This window comes from Pelodiscus sinensis, chromosome 2, assembly GCF_049634645.1.
Source record: "Pelodiscus sinensis isolate JC-2024 chromosome 2, ASM4963464v1, whole genome shotgun sequence".
Lineage (NCBI taxonomy): Eukaryota > Metazoa > Chordata > Testudines > Trionychidae > Pelodiscus > Pelodiscus sinensis.
The window spans coordinates 144,152,275-144,170,205 of NC_134712.1; the positions used below are offsets into that span (position 1 = coordinate 144,152,275).

The 17,931-nt window shown below is 40.3% G+C and overlaps 1 protein-coding gene across 2 annotated transcripts in view; it reads left to right on the forward strand.

Moving 5' to 3' along the window:
• The window catches only part of CTNNAL1 (catenin alpha like 1), a 93,780-nt gene that overhangs the window by 62,603 nt on the left and 13,246 nt on the right, over positions 1-17,931 (forward strand). The window contains exons 10-13 of one of the 2 annotated variants that reach the window (XM_075921531.1): positions 3,431-3,523; positions 4,858-5,008; positions 11,620-11,657; positions 13,202-13,345. In XM_075921531.1, coding sequence (XP_075777646.1) covers positions 3,431-3,523; positions 4,858-5,008; positions 11,620-11,657; positions 13,202-13,345 — 426 coding nt within the window. The remainder of the gene's footprint in view (positions 1-3,430; positions 3,524-4,857; positions 5,009-11,619; positions 11,658-13,201; positions 13,346-17,931) is intronic. The other variant, XM_075921532.1, reaches the window with a different exon arrangement.

Here is a 17,931-nt window from a genome sequence, read left to right on the forward strand (position 1 = left end):
GCATATAGCAGAAAACAATTTTTTTTAAGAATTGTTTTAAAATCAGTGTGACATTGTGTTACTGAAAGTTTAGTCAAAATGAGGTTAACTTTGAAATTGAAGTTTTCCATGTGACTAGTAATCACTGATTAAGTTTCTTGCTGAAATACATTTGTTTTCTGAGTTTAAAGCAGGGGTTTTCAAACTCTGGGTTGCGGCTTATAAGGGCAAGCTGTTACCTTGGCTGCAAGATATTCTATTTACTTGCACCTCTGCAGATATGGGCAATCACATTTCCCGTTAGCCACAGATCGCTTTTCCTGGCCAATTGGAGCTGCAGGAAGCGGTTTTCCCAGTCCACACCACTGCCTGCAGCTCCTATTGGCTGAGGACAGATCTGCAGCCAAAAGGAGCAGCGATTGTCCATTTCTGTGGAGGTGCAGGTAAACAAAGTGTCTCACGGCCAGCTAGTGAATTGCCCTTACAAGGCAGGATCCAGAGTTTGAAAACTCCTGATATAATGTATGTTATGTACATGGCTACAGAGGACTATACATTGACTACCACTTGAAAAGCAGTTTGTCTTACTCTTGTGCTACAATTTCCCCCACAGAATTTTATTTGCCAATGTTTTTAATCTTTTGTATTTATTGAGCTGTGAGTGTACACTATGAAATCACTGTAGAACAGTGTTCCCTGTAAGATGTGTGTTTGTGCGGCCACCCCAGGAAAGAGTCAATTGCCGCCCAGTTGATAAGCAGAGCACCCACAACTGGCAGCATGTGTTTCAATTGGTGGTGTACATCTACACATGCCTTGGTGCACATGCCAAAATGTATTCTGCACATAGAAAACAGAAGTAATATGGGTTTAGAGATGAATACTGTTGGGGTTTTTTTGGTATGTTTTCTTTAAAAAAACGTAAGAATAAATGCTATCCTTAAATGCACACACTGCATATGCTCATTGGCTTGAGTGGAAATGCTGTCTCAGATTAATTAAATACATATAATGCAACATTAAACTTTTATGTTTAAAATGTAAACAACCATCAGGAAATATTACTGTGAGGACCATATTTCAACGTGTTGATACATATCCTGTAAATTTTTAAAAATTAACACAGAGTATTATTACATACAAAAATCCCCCACATAGTAAGAAAGTTTATTTTTTTTACATAGTCAAGCTTTTGAAAATTAGGAAATGCCAGGGTGAAGGTTACATTTACAACCTTAATTTTCCCCCTTTGTGCATTTGTATTGATAGTATGATCATGTACTTAAAGACGATGTATTTTCCACCAACCTCCTACTTCATTCATTTCACAGGATGAACAGCTTTCTGGGAATGAGACAGCTGTTCAGTATTTTTATCTTCATCATTCAGTGTGTGGCATCTGCAATAATTACTGCACACTATCCAAAGCCTGTAATGAATACACAAGTATTAATTCCTCATTGTTTTGAGTGCTCATCATTGCAGTTTTTGAGTGTCTCATGAATATTAATGCATGTATATACATATTTCGTCTTTAGTAAAAGAACATTAACCCCATTTTACAGATGGGGAAAATTAATACATAGGTTTGTCTGAGAGCACATTGAATCAAGCGAAGGTAAGAGCAGAACTTATGGGTTCCCTAATTAACAACAGTTATGTCATCAGCATCATACAAAACATCTTTGGCATAGACTGGGATAGAGTTGAGTTCTCATTGTGTGACATTCACCTGCCTTAACCATAAGACCTTTGTTTCTGTTTCTGCAGTTCCCTGTTTTTTCCCTCTGTGTATCCAATAACTTCTGCAGAGAATAGCCTCATTCACTGTACAATATCTGCTCATTTTCTGAATGCTCTCTATCCTGTGTAATGAATGACTTGGGGTGCTATATGTGTGCAGCGGGGAAGAAATGTACTCCAATAATTAAAGATTGCCCTACTGCATACCCACAAAGATGCAGAATTAAGGTTGCACAGCCAACATAAATTCTGGAACTTTTTAACTTACAAGGGTTAGACATTGTAACTAAATGTTTGTAATGTGGCATGAATGGGTGATGCTTACCAGGTAACCAGTTAACCGGTTACCTGTCCACATCTCTAGTCTTGAGTTCCTTCCAGTTCTATGATTACTTGACTTGAACATCAGACCGCTAAACATACTCTTAATTGGGGATGTCAACATAAAGTCCACTACACGATTAACCGTTAAGCCTGGGCTTATTGGTTAATCCCATCGACTACACACACTTCCCCCTCCCTCTTGCTGCCTCTATATCAGAGGCAGTGGGGTGGGGAGGGAGGCGGTAGCCAATAAGCCAGTTCCCCACGAGTTTAAGCCGGCTCTCTGCATGCGCCGAGGGTGTTAAGAGGTATCGTGTAGTGTAGTTGAAACAATGTATTGGCTACATGATTAGTCAGTAAGGGAATGTGCTGTGTATTAGCTCATGCCAGTCCAGGAGCTACCGCCGCTGCAGCCCGGCTTCTAGTACATTTAAACTGCAGAGCTGGAGCTGGAGTAGATCTGCAATTGGCACGAGCCAGGACCTCTGTGCCTCTGCATTTTAAATGTAATAAGAGTTGCCTGGCTCTTACTGCATTTATAATGCAGAGCTGCAGCTGTCCCAGACTGGCACACACCGGATCCAGCAGCCCCTGTCCGTGGGGGGTCTCAGTAAGGAGCTGGGACTCCCCGCAGACAGAGGCTGCTTCACAGCAGCCTGTCCTATCCCCAACCCTGCTGCATCAGGATGGGGGGGGGGGGGGGCAGGTGGCACCATGGAGATGATTTTTGGGGAAACTGTGTTTTAAACTGGCTCCCCCCAGCATCGACTCCTTTTCCCCCCTGCCCTTGCTGTTTCTGATACAGCGGCAGAAAGGGGGAGGAAAAGCAAGTAGCTGACTTGACTACCCGATAAGCTTAGGCTTATCAGATAGTCAACTACTTGCTTACATCCCAACATGTGCCAGCCCTGTGGAGCTGCTTGTACCTGCCTGCTGCCTCCCACAGAAGCAGCCAGCTCCCCTGAACATGCCAGCTCCCACCTGCCCCCCTCCCGTGTGTAAATGTGTGACCGCTAAAATTTCAAGCAGTTACATATTTACACAAATACCCAATAGTTAACATCCCTACTCTTAGTGTCACTTATTTTCTTAAAAATTTCCCTGAAATTTAGGAGGATAAAGAGGAAGGAGACGTGAGGGGGAAAATAGTTTGGTACTTTTTTTTTAATGTTTTGAACTCACTCGAACCCCTTGCTGGAATGATGGCCCAATAATTCATACATCTCTACTACTCCAGAGGCAGTTTCTGAAACTTTTATTGTACCTGATAGGTTTGCACCTTTTCTCAGCAATGAAAAGAAAATAAATGTTACTGCTATGTTACCCTTCTTTAATATATCTTATTTATCATATTATTTACTTTTCAAAATACCTTTTTTCTTAGACATGTCGCTTGTTGAGGCATGTTTCTGGAACAGAGCCACTTGAAATTACTTGCATACATGCAGAAGACACCTTTCAAGTCACTGGCCCACAGGTATGAATACCTTTCATTTCATCACAGTTTAAGTAGAATTATGTAAAATGGACATACACTAAGGCTATGTCTAGACTGCAAGCCTCTTTCGAAAGAGGCTTTTTCAAAAGATACTTTCAAAAAAGCCTCTTTTGAAAAAGAGAGTCTAGACTGCAAGCGGAACTTTCGAAAAAGCAAGCCGCTTTTTCGAAAGAGAGCACCCAGGCAGTCTGGACGTTCTCTTTCGAAAAACCCCTGTTTGCATTCAAGAACGCCTTTTTTCAAAAGAGCACTTTCGAAAAAAGGTGTTCTTCCTCATGAAATGAGGTTTACCGCCGTCGAAAGAAAAGCCGCGTTTTTTATTTAATTTCGAAAGAACGCGGCTGCAGTCTAGACGCAGGTGAAGTTTTTTCGAAAAAAGGCTACTTTTTTCGAAAAAAAACCCTGAGTCTGGACACAGCCTAAGATAAAAGTGCCAGTCCAGTTTACAAAGAAATATACTCAGAGTATTACAGTTGGTAGGTGGTGTAAACAATTCTAGAAGGGGGTACAAGCTAGATCCTCTGGTACATCATGATTTGTGCTCAGGGCATTTTGGAAGAGTGTGCAAAACTGGCATAAAGCTCCTACACAGCCTGTTTGTTTTTCTGGACTGTGCTGTAGCTTCCAGACTGCTATAAATTGTGCTGGCTTATGCAGCCATTTAGGACTGAGTGCTAGAGATGTGTTAGCTTTTGAAAGTTGGTTCAATAAAATGTATATGAGCTCATCCTTGTTGTTTGTAATATTCTGGGATCAAGGGGGCTACAAGAACACTATAAAAAGTTACATTATCTAAATAAACTAAACTAATTATGATAGAAAATGACAAACTAGAGTGGAGGAGTTGAAATGCTATGTACTTAGTTTTAACAAGCAACATATTCCCCAGGTGTAATCCTGTAGACCCTCATACATGAATAGTCTTTATATATTAACGCAGATCTTCTGACTTCAGTGGAATTACTTGCACATGTAACGATTATTCAAATTATTAAGTTTGCAGGATATAAAACTAAAATTAACATATCATGTAATACTTGTATTCATTTACTACTCTTTCCTCTTCTCTAGTATTTTGGAACTGATTTTTTTTTAAAGCCACATATTCATAAATATACTCAGCACCAGAATGTTCCAGCTAAAGGCCTTAGAAGGATAACCTATGTTTGCCGAACAGATGTAATACTAATCCTTTCTTAATGTTGAAATTGTTTCTTGTTTTGTCTGGGGGGCTATTTGCAAATTAGTCTATAGCATTACACGGCAAGGTGGTTTTCTTAACATTTGTTGATCAGTGACTGCGTTTTCTTCAGATCATTTCTGCTGCAGAAACATTGACATTACATCCATCTAGTAAGATTGCAAAAGAAAATCTTGATGTGTTTTGTGAGGCTTGGGAGTCCCAGCTGAGTGACATGTCCATGTTGTTGAGAGAAATCAATGATGTGTTTGAGGGAAGACGAGGTAAGAGTACTGTTCATCATAACACATATGCATTCCACGTATTTGACCTGTTCCGCTAAGCTGCAGTCTAGCAAATATGCTGTTTTCTGCAGATGGATAAAAGATATTCCTTTTTCAATATGATAACTTGGTATCTAGGTAATATTACATCAGTACATTGGTTTTATAGAAACAATGAATGGGAGTTTGACTGTCTGATCTGCTAAATAAAATTAAGAATACATGATTTTAAAAATTAAAGGTAAGACTGAGATCCTATAAAAACATATGCATGTGCTTAAACTCCATGCCCTGTGAATAGTCCCACTGAAGTCAAATGGAACTGCTCCCTGTGCATAAAATTAAGTATGTTCTAAACCTGAGCAGAAATGGAGCCTAAAGTCTGAAGGAATTATATGGTTTTCAGAGCTACCTGATATGTCACTAAGTGATACCAAGCAAAATTATCATAAAATGCAATCAAAAAGTAAATTTAAATTCTATGACAAGTATAGTTTCATTGTGGGGATTTAGCATGATTACTATTAGCATTTCAGTTTTATTTTTGAAGTGTAGTTTGAGGCTTTCAGAATTTTTCCATTCTGATAGGCTTTTCATTGTCCAGTATTCCTGGAAAATAAATATTTATTTTAATTCTGTACTATGAGCTTGAATTCTATTCACTTCATAATGTAGTGAATGTAGCTATTTGATTTTTGAACTGCTGTCCTTTCTTCTGGATGGAATCTCTGACGACTCTACATAATCTTGGGATGTTTTCTCTGGTTGGTAAGTTAATTGGTATTTCTACAACACGTAGAATACAACCATGAAACTTTGAAGAACAAATCTGTGTTTATTCTCATTTTGGTATTGTCTCTATATGGTATTCTTTTCTGAAAATTTAAGAAAATAAACTGGTATTTATTTTTATGTAATTTAAATTTTCTTCAAAAAGTTTGTCTTCAGTGCAGTTTGGCATATCGCTTTCATTGTTAAATATTTTGTTATTCTTCAAGTTATAACAGAGTTACAATGTAACATGCCATATATTTAGGCTTGGCAGAATGCTATTTTTAATATAACTTTAATGGATAATATTGCAATTTTAAGCACTTTAAATTTTTTTATAGATTTAAATTTTCACTGTTTCAGAAAATGACTGTGTGGGGATTAGAGAATAATTATTTAATGATAGGAGACCATTGAGATTCAAAAAGTTAAATATTTGTGTTAAAACATGAAGGCTGCGTCTAGACTGGCAAGTTTTTCCGCAAAAGCAGCTGCTTTTGCGGAAAAACTTGCCAGCTGTCTACACTGACCGCTTGAATTTCTGCAAGAACACTGACGATCTCATATAAGATTGTCAGTGTTCTTGCAGAAATGCTATGCTGCTCCCGTTCGGGCAAAAGCCCTCTTGCGCAAATGCTTTTGCGCAAGAGGGCCAGTGTAGACAACGCGGTATTGTCTTGCGCAAAAAAGCCCCGATTGCGAAAATGGCGATCGGGGCTTTCTTGCGCAAAACCGCGTCTAGATTGGTACGGACGCTTTTCTACAAAAAGTGCTTTTGTGGAAAAGCATCCGTGCCAATCTAGACGATCTTTTCCGCAAATGCTTTTAACGGAAAAACTTTTCCATTAAAAGCATTTGCGGAAAATCATGCCAGTGTAGACGTAGCCAAATTGTCACCTCATGTGTCTAATTATATAAAGTAAATATCCTTAATTCAAACACTAGCAAGTTCTGTTGCAGGAATTTCTTGCATTGTTTTAACGTCACCTAGCTGTACAATTCAGTTTTCCTCCATGGATACATGTTTTGTCTGTGAACATGTGTATGGAAAAATCTACATTTATTGATAAAAATCTAATACTTTCAAGCCTAAATATGTTTAATCTGTTTTGCATTTTGAGAAAAGTTACTCAGGGAAATGCAGTGATTTGTTTAAAAATTAGATGAACACAGGATTTGACCATTTTGTTTCAATATCTGAACTATTACTGTATGTTCTGAACCAGGGCAGACAGATTGTAATTATATACTTTATCTTGCCACTTACCATAAGATTCTTTCAAAGGTAGTCAGAGTGTCAAACTAGTAAACCTTCATTCTTATAGTATGATGAACTTCTACTACTAAGAATTCCTCTGAAAATTGTCTGTCTTGGGGCAAAGTCACATATTATCCATGATGTTTTATGAAGTATAAATTAAAATATATGAAAACTATGAATTTCTTTTAGTGACCTAGCGCACCTCTGCCTAGAGCAGTAGGAACAGGTCACCACTTGCAGGGAGGCACCCAAGGGGAGTGCCCTGAGACCCTTCTTGCACCCGGTCTCCCTCCCAGAGACTGTACCTTACCCCCTCTCCCACAATCAAACTACCTCCCTGTTAACTGGAGTTTTTCTTTTTCCCCAAGCTACACTAGGGGATAAGTTTGAATTAAGATATACAACTTCAGCTACGTTAATTGTGTAGCTGAAGTCGAAGTATCTTAACTTGAATTTTGGTGCCATCCACGTTGCAGGAGGTCGATGGGAGCACACTCTCCCTTTGACTTCGCTTACTCCTTGTAGGAATAGGACTACCGGCATTGACGGGAGCACCCTCTCAGTTTGAATTAGTGGGTCTTCACTAGACCTGCTCATTCGAACTCTGGAAAATCGACTGCAGCTGCTTCAGTCTTCTCTGTAGTGTAGACATGGCCTTACTGACATTCCCCATTCCTACAACGTGCTGGATTTTTAAAAAAGCTTTTACTGTATATTTACTATAAAATATGGAGTAAATATTTACTTCTGTTTTTAAGACTGACTATGCAGTTTGAAATCAGTTGAATTCTTACATGTTTAGGAAATGGTTCATGTTACCTCATTGTTATGTTAGTGTTTGTTTTGTTATACTTTAAATGTTAGAACAGAACAGTGCTGTTTGTCAGCAACGTATGTACTCATCATTTGCAAAAATGAGTATGGATTTTTGAAATAGGTTAGAGGATGTTCCTAGCATGTCTTATTTTCAGCAGTTACTTTTCCTGTAGTCAACCATAAGAAATTACTACAAGCCATATGGGTGCTCAACTGTTGTATGAGCCCCATGGCATTTAGTGCCAAATTGCTGCCATGGACATTCTGTGCTGTCTCCTTACTTTTTAGTGAACCTGTGCATAAGATAGCCATTATATGATTGCCAGATTCTGAAGGTGGAGGAAGTAGGCGTGTAGCACTTGCTAGCAGTGTTGGAGACCTGATACCTTGCATCCACAGGGCTGCAGTACATGTTGGCTATACCTGTTTTGTTGCTGCAGCTAGGGACATATTTCCAGTCACAGTGCAGGGTTTGGTAACTTTGTTATAGCATATGTTCTTGTTTCTCATGGTAAATTATACTACTTACTATAATGCTGAGGTTGGCAAAGTTATCTTTATTTTACCTTGTACAAATGTGATCAGTGTTCTTTTGAGGAGTATGACTGTGTCTGTATAATAGAAGATAAAATTTTTTAGAAAGTGCCTTTTCTCCTTAATTTAGAAACTCTTGGTTTTGAAGTGATGTAGTTTTGTATTGCCCCTCTAAAACAGTGTTTCCCAAATGGTTTTCTGCGGCACCCTGGGGTTCCGCGAAGTGAAAATAAGGGTTCTGCGAGAAAATTCCATTACAATAACATGTTATTATTTTAAAAATGAATATTTAAGCATTTATGAATTTTATTGAAAACAATTTTCATTTGTGTTTGCTACGATAAGTATCCCTGTGTAATGCCAGCTTAGCCAGAGTGGGGACAATGTCACTACTCAGCGCTGATGTCCATATACAAGACTGTTATTAGGGGTTCCGCTAAATTCTTTCGAGTTTAAAAAGGTTCCATGGCCAAATAAAATTGGGAAACACTGCTCTAAAACATTGGAATTTGATATGGAGAGTATGGTAGAATTAGTATTTAGAAGCCTGAAAGAAACAAACATTTGCTGTTGACAAATGCTGAAGGGCAACCAAAATATTTGTGGCGCATCTAATAAAATAAGCATTTTCTAAATTATTGTTTCAAAGTGTGTGTGTATGTCTCATTTGTTGATTTGCTTAGCAGGTATGTCGGTGTTCATTAAAAGCAAGCTATGCACTTTGCAAACTAAGACTTGATAATTGACATGAATTAAATAGAAAGCCTTCATTAAAAGCAGCAAAATTCACCCTTGTGGTAGGAGGATGCAACTCTATTTGTTTCAGTGGCGTTATTGTAGTTTACACCTACGTAAAATTTTACAAATTGTTTATACGATAAACAGGTTTTTACCGGGCTGCGAAGTAACTGGGTATTTAGCTCATGAGAGAATTACTGCATTGGTCTTCAGGACTGGCCATACCAAACAGTTGCTTTCTGATTGAAGGAGAGTTGAGCTCAATCCTGTCTGCTGTAACTCTAGAACAGAGTGCCTGAGCCAACCATTGCAGTCAGAGGATATCTTTTTCATTGAGAAAAAGGGAGCAAGTGAGCAAAGCACATTCCCCTTCCTTCTTCAATCTCCTCCTGCTCTGTAAAGTGTAAAGAAGACTCCTCTGACAGACGAAAGAACAGGGAAAAGATTGAGGGGTAATATTGGAAAAATTGAGGGGGAAATGAGGGTAGAACAATTAGAAGATGGAATAATAACAAGCACGATGGAAGAAGAGAGGAGAGATGAAAGGATAAAAATTGAAAAAGAGGAAAAAAATATATCTTTGTAGAAAGAGAGGGATAGAATGGAGTTAAGGAAAAGAAAAAGAACCAAGGTGTGGCATGTATTCTTTTTGATATTTTAATAGAAAGCTGAATCCTAAAACAATTAAACATGTGAATATAAAATATTTTGTGCATACCTAGAACATTCATATTATGGATATAAAATCCTTGAATAAACTGATGTGGGTGATTTCCTTGTCGATGATAAGTTATCTTGGACTTCAATAATTTTGCCTTTAGAAGACATGATCTTGTATTTAATGGCTTTAAAAAACCAGAATAATCTCACCTGCTGCTACACTAACAATAAAGTTCACATAGGATTCTCACTTGCAGGACTTCAGCTTCTACCACAAAACAGGCTGAGAACTCCTCTAGCTCTTCGCATTTTACCTCTCTCAGGCAATGGTAGTTGAATGTTTCACTTGTGTGCCTTTTCCAATTGTCAGTGCCCAGTCCCCTTCTAGAATCTTCATGGTGGTTTTCTAAGTACAGTCAGCAAAGATGTTCCTCGCTTGAGCTGTACGTTGGCTTTGTTCTCTTCTGGTAATTGCTGTTGTTTCCTTCCTTTTGTTTACGCTCTTCTCCCACTCAGTTCCTTTGTTGTTTGATTGGGGGGAGAGGGGGCTGCGTGGGCATGCAAAAAGCTTTCATTTGGGACTCATTGCACTTGTGACTATATTGAGCCAGTTTCCATGAGCCTATGTTCCATTTTCCTCTCACATCAAGGGTTTTCAGCTTGTCAGTTTGAGAGTGCGTGCATAGCACCTTAGGTATTTGGTACATATGAACTAGGATAGTTGGTGCTACAGTGCTTGAAACTTCTTTGATAGTTTTCTTTCTTTGTGTTCTCTATCTGGTTTTCCTATAGTGTTTGGTCCCTTTTGACAGCTTGGCACATGATGCCATCCAGAACCTTTGCTAATGTATAACACTCTTCATTGCAGAGCTCGGTCCGCTTGGATGGGACTGGCGTGGGTACCTGGCCTAGCTCCTGCTGCAGCTGCTCCAGGCTGGAAAGCGGCTTCTGCTGCTTCCTTGCTGCTACCTGATTGCCCAGTGTGGGGGAAGGGCAGTGAGTGCTGAAGGAGTGCCTGTTTCCATGTGGGACAGACATTCATTAGGCATACCTTCATAAAGATTTTATGACTGGCAATTTTGGGGGGCCACCATGCATAACTCACTGATGGCTTCACTGCTCCTGAGTGATGCAGCCGTTCCAGACTCATGCTGGTCAAATATGTGACAATACCACGTGTTCTGCACATAGCATATTTTATGTGTGCCTGTGTAACCATGTATTGCATGTTGTTCGTTACTTCTTTTTACATTAAGATGTGCTGTCTCTTGATTGTCTTTTAGTACTCCTGGGAGTGGGTGACCGGTGATGATGGTAAAGAAAGGAATTCTATACTCAAAATTCTTTTTTGCAAATATTATCTTGCAGGATTCCTGCTCATACACCCACCACATGTTGGGGTTCTGTTTTTGAGGCAAGGTTTTGGATTTTATTTATTTTTTTCCATCCTTTAGCCTGTCTTCTCCTTGGTGAGCATGGGGATGCTGGAGGCTGGTTGTTTGGTTATTGGCTTTCCCCCCTTTCAAGTAGTTCTTGTTCCCGTGTATTTCAGAATTGAAAGGGAGGGTCTAGAGGCAATAGAAGCCAGAATGGAGTGAAATGGAAGGGGCTTGTGCTCAGCTATCAGTGCCTGAGGATTAAAAATCTAAACACTAGCAGAGTTCCTGGCTTGTTGTGTGTCTGGAAGCAGAAGATAAAGAGTGGAAATTCTGGGTGAGCTTTAGAGAGGTTTACAGGTTAATATAGTTTTTTTATAATGTAAAGTGAAGGGAGGGTGAAACCAGAAGTGTTCATTGAAATCTGCATACAAATATTCTTGTGTTATTCTTAGGAGAGAAGCGTGCTTACCTATCACTTCCCAGGCCAGGGGTAAGTTTTGTGGGTTGCTTCTATTTGTACATTTGTTGATAACTAACTGACCCCTACACCTTGCATACTGCTTGTGTATTAACTACCTTGTAAAGATACAGACAATAAAGCCTTATTAATGCACACCTTGACTGTATGGCCCTTTGAAAGTTACTGGGTGTTTTGGGATTTGTTAGTAAATAATTAAACACTTTAAAAAGCTCAGGTAATTCACCATAAAATATGAATTTGATTTATTTCACAATGCTTACTTCATTTTAATTGTACTTTGCAATGTATAGAGTGTCTTGACTTTATTTTTTACAAAAGGTACCATAGTGCATTTATTATTACAGTGTCATAACTGCACTGTAATATATTGTAAAATAAAATAAGCTTTATAACATGACACATTCCCACACTGTTCTCTGAGCTAGTAACTCCTTTTATTGAAGGAGGAATTGGCTTGTTTGTGTGCATACCAGGAAGTGTCCACACTAACAAGGTAGTGCTGTCTGTAAATAAAATTGTTTTTTCATTCAGACCTTGTCATTTGTATGTGAAAAATCAGTTTATTACCATGCTGCACAATAGGTCAACAGATTATATAACAATCTAGATTATATAATAAACTGTTTCTGAAAATATCCATCTGCTAGTAAGTCCTGTTGTATTACTGCAATATAGTAATAAGAATAACAAAATAATGTACTACATACTAGTCCTCTCTTGGGAAGAGGGGAATGATAGATATTGTCTCCAGTTTTATTTTCTGATCCCCTTTCTAAACCTGCAGAATTGAGCAGTTGGTAATATTGCATTATCATTTATTCTTCATCCTTCCTTGAACACTTCTGCAATTTCAAAAGCTGTACTTTGTTACTTTACCCTTAAGGAAAAGTTATACTATATTAAAGATTGGTTAATTCTTGAGCCTGCTCAAGGGTTTACTTAAGATTTAAGTGGTGCTCATTTTGGAAGTAAGTAAGTTGATTTGAGGGGAGAAGACTAGAATTTTTTTTAGTTAACTGCTTCAGAGACTACTCATACGTGGTTTGTCCCCAGATGAACCATCTGTGTAGCATTTGGTTTTGGAATATAAATCATACTATTCTACTGTCTTTCATAGAATTATAGAAGATTAGTGTTGGAAGAGACCTCAGGAAGCCACCTAGTCCAATCCCCTGCCCAAAACAAGACCAATCCCAATTAAATCATCCCAGCCAGGGCTTGGTCAAGACGGGATTAAAAACATCTCAGGATGGAGATTCCACCCCCTTCCTAGGTAACCCACTCCAGTGCTTCACCACCCTCCTAGTTTTTCTTGATAGCCAGACTAGACCACCTCCACTGCAATTTGAGACCATTGCTCCTTGTTCTGTCATCTGCCACCACTGAGAAGAGCCTGGCTCCACCTTCTCTGGAACCCCCCTTCTGGTAATGGAAGGCTGCTATTAAATCCCCCCTCACTCTTCTCTTCTGCAAACTAAATAAGACCAAATCCCTCAGCCTCTCCTCATAAGTCGTGCTCCAGCCTCCTAATAATTTTTGTTGCCCTCCGTTAGATTCTCCAATTTGTGGATATCCTTTCTGTAGTGGGGGCTCCAAAACTGAATACAATACTCCAGATGTGGCCACCTCAGTCAGCACTGCCGAAAGAGGGGAATGATCACTTTGAAAGCTCTTGTTCATTTCCCTTTGATTCTCAGGTGAGCAGAGCAGAGCATTGCAGGAGGGCAAAAGAGTTGAGAGATCAAGAAAGAGAAAGGAGATTGCATTGTTGAGTACTGGAAGATAAATTTAATCGTTCCTGTTGATTTACTAGTCAGAATCTCTGTTCCCTCTAAGACAGCTTCATGTGTAAAAAGCTTAATATAGAAAAAATAATAATTCTGGTTGGTTCCCCATTGCTGGCTCTGTACCCACACTGCTTGAGAATAAATATCAAAGAGATGAAAGTAGTATAAAGTATAGGAAAGAAAAAAGGTGTGGTAAGGTAGGGGAAAAGAAGGGGAAGTACTTAAGAACGGGAGGTGGAGTATACAGATGATATAAAAGACGAGGGAGATACAGACACACACACACACACAAATTGGGACAGATTCATATTTGAAAAAGAGCTGGGGTCAAAAATTTTCAAGAACAGTTTTGTATTGGACAATGCAGATTTGAAAAAACAATGTTTTACAGGAACACATGGTAACTGTCATGGGAAGCAGTTAAACATGTTGTTGTTCTTCAAGTGCTGGCCCCTGTATGTGTTCTGCACATGAGTGTGCATGCACACCTTCTGCCTGAGTCTGGAAATTCTAACGAGCTCTGGCAGTAGTTCTCCTCGTGCTTCAGACTGAGGGCATAAGAGGTAGGGATGTTAATTTTTCAATAATCAGCTAATCGAGTAGTTGATGGAGTTTCCATCGATTAGTCAATGGGGGGGGCGCGCTCGCTATCCCACTGCGCCTCTTCCTGAGACATGTATACGAGGTGGTTCCTGTACATTTTAAAGGGAGACACAGTGGGAAGCTGCAAGGGGCAGCGGGGGAGGGGGGGGGGGGAGCAACTAGTTGAATTCCTACTCGATTACCTGATAAGCAAATGCTTATCGGGTAGTAAACTAGTTGCCTAGTCCCTTATAAGAGGCAGTGTGAGCCAAAGTCTCTCCATATCCTTCTAACTGCTACTTGGCCTAAGTTGGAATCCCTGTGTCCCATAGATTTCTCCTGTTTTTATCCTTAATAGTCTGCTAACAAATTTTTAAATAGCTTTTTATATTAGTATAATTAGTGTGTAAATAGTTAATTTCCTTGTACAAGGGACTTCCTCACCTTGGTTGGGACGGTGCCTAGCGTCTCTGCATTCAAGAGCTGTGTCTACAGCCATGCACATTGCAGCAAAGTGTGGCTTTTGTCACTCCGTTCTACCACAAACATGCAGAGTTCATAATCTTTGATTAAGGAAACCCCTCATGGAGAAGACTGAGACCTCACTTGGATCTAGGCCAGCGAGGCCACTTTGTACATTGACTCCATTACATGAGCAACTCGCCTTAAAGCACATACTTAGGAGACTTTGTACCCCCTCTTAGATCCCCTCCCCCAGGCCAGAATCCTTTCTGGCATCCATTCTCCTTCTCTGACCTTACATTCCAATCCCCTGATCCAGGTCACAATCCCCTCCTTCATTCAACACCGTCACAGATCTCACAGCGTCTCATGCAACCCAGTCCCATAATCCATGCGCCCTTCTGCACCCAACCCTCATCCCAGACACTGCATCTCCTGCACAGAAAAGTGTGGCCCTTGACCACTTTCCAAAACACTTGGAGTGGTTCCCCACCAAAAATTATTGCCCATTCCTGGACTAGGGGCTGTTGGCTACCGTGTCTGCCAGGTCCCTGCTTACTGAGCCCTGGCACTATAGCCTGCTAATTGCCCAGCCCCTGCCTTGGGGTGAGATGTACTGACTCCTGGACAAACCTGTTCCCACTAGCTGCCTATCTGGGAACTCACCCCTGTCATGCCCAGCAGAACGCTAACGCCAACCTGCTAAATCCCCAATACTAGCCCGAGATCCCAGCGACATTGTGAGGCATTGTCCTCCCTCCAACCCAGAAAGGAATGAAGGGTCACCACTTGATTACATTCCCCAAGGTTATTTCTGAAATCCATATCAACAAAGTTATCCACTTTACCTGTTTTCTTCCTGAAACCCCATGCTTCTGCTAAGGAGAGGAGACTTCACACCTTGCATTCTACTTGCACGAGGACCATACATGTCAGTAAATCACTTTGGCTATTTCTTGCTATAGTGGACGGAACTTAAGGACAAGCAATATCCTCTCAGATGCATCTGACGAAGTGGGTCTTTGCCCACAAAAGCTTAGGCTCCAATAAGTCTGTTAGTCTATAAGGTGCCACAGGACTTCCCGTTGTTTATCCTCTCAGAGAATCTCTAAATTGATTTATGGTTACATCATGTGCTATGGATTAGCACATTTCCCTTTGCCCTGCGGTGAAAGCACATTCCACAGCATCCCTGCCAGAAGTACTGATAATACGGATCATACACAGAGTGCCTGCCCAGTGTTCCATTTACAAAACATTTTGCTAATTCAGGCCTCTTCTCACCCTCTTTCATCCCACTCCCCAGTCTCAACACGGCTTGTCAGTCACCCACATGTGGAATATACATAAAGGTCAGCACTCGAAATAGTGGAGGTTGTTTACCTGTAAGTGTAAGGTCTTCGAAATGTGTGGTTCCTGTCCATGCTCCACTGTCTGCCCTCTGTCCCCTCTGCTTCAGAACCTCCTTGATTCACAGCAAGAGGAGGAACTGAAGAGGCTTCAGTCCTCACTTCCTCTTACATGCTTGGTCTAGAACATGAGAAGGACTGCTGAGCATGTGTGGGCCAATAGACACTGGTTGTTAGACTTCCGGATTGGGCATACAGCACACTTGCACTCACATGTGGAATACAGTGAGGGACCACACATCTCAAAGAACTTCCATTTCAAGTAAGTTACTTTCCAATTGTATTTTGATTTCTGTTATTTTATTAATTATAATAGAAAAGTAAAAACATTTAAACTTTTACCTACTGTACATGATAAATTATAATAAATCAATATGATGAAGCTGAAACAAAATACTTCTGGAGTATTTCATAAAGAATTCTGAGAGGTTGATGTTTTTGCCTTGATTAAAGATGAAACCAGATTTCAAAATCTCAGAATTCCCATGACATTAGGAATTTTTTCAAGTTTTTTTTAAGTAGTCTAACCTATTGTAAAAGGTTACACATACAGCTACACACCATGCTTGAGAAACTTGTCACTACCTTCTTTCCCTTAGCAAATGGCTATACCAGCATTAATAGGAGGAAATCATAGCCAGTTACAACTAGGTAGATCTCTGTGAAATGTTAAGACATAGCTAAAACATATAGGAAGTGTCTATTTACAGACAAGGGAGATCCTGCATTTTGCATGGGACACCCATGTCTGAGAAGACAACATCCTCCTTTAAGTTGTATGCTTGACCACTGTAGAGTATATTACTGGCTGCATTGCTTCTGGTTTGTCTACACAGGGGCACTCACCCCTGTGTGGGCCAGTAGACCCAGTTAATGCTAATTAAATAAAGAAATGTGCAGCTCATGACAACTTACTAAGATTTGTGAAGTGACCTCCCTGCTAAAATTATTGCCCACTCCTGGGAAAGTTAACATTAATTAAATAAAGGTGTAAAATTTAAGTGCATTAAACTCCTATGTGGATGTTCTTATTCAGAAATAAAGAGCCCTTCGTTTGCTTAAGTAGGCAGCAGATTGTGGCATGGGTATCAGTAATAGTATTACTCCATTTGTGCCTAGCAACCTCAAGCAGGATTGATTCTGCACTGTGCCTAATGCTTTACAACAGTTTTTCCCAACCACGGGCATACCTACCCCAGGGGGGATGCAGAGCTGTTCGGGGATCTATGTCAGCTCATCTAGACCAGTGTTTCTCAATTTGAGGGAAGTGAGATGGGCTTAAGGGGATGGTAATTGCCAAGCATGGTAATTGCCTGGATCCCCATGCCACAGGGGGGGCCCCCACAAAGCTAAGTTACACATCTCACACCCAGGTGGAGGGGCTTGGGTGTCAGGCTCCTGAAAGAGGTTTACTGGTTGGAAAAATTGAGAACCACTGCTTTACAAAACATAGGCAGCCAGATTCTGAGGGTATTGCATTGAAGAGTACCTTAATTCACAATTGCATTGTGAGATCAGTCATGGAGTCAGATGTTACTCAGCCTGAGCAAGGACATCAGAATCTGGCCCACAGTAAGACTCTTATAAAAGAGAGCAGGTCCATGGTGTGAGAAAAGCAGCATCTCTGCTGAACGTTCCTGTGTCAGCCTCCAGCCATTACAGTTAATAAGGATCTGAGTGGCATAGGAGGAGCAGCAGCAGCAGCCCCCAGAAGCAACGGGCCCCTCTTGGGTTTATATGGATTTCAGTTTAGGAACCTGCTAAAGAGCTGATGAGTCAGCCATGAGCAACTTCTTTCTATAGCTTCAAAATCACCCTGAAGAGTGAGAGAGAGAGAGAGAGAGAGAGAGAGATGCAGCTATCCAGAAGGACCACTTAGTTTCTAAACAGGTTATGTTGCCATGAAGAGGGGACGGTATGGAGTTTGGGTGACTCTTCTGAAGTCAAAGGAGCAGAACTTGCTGTTATTTCCTTAGGCACAAATCATGCCCCAAGAAATGTTTCAGAACAAACCCCAAGTAGAAAAGAGTTTCCCATTCCTTA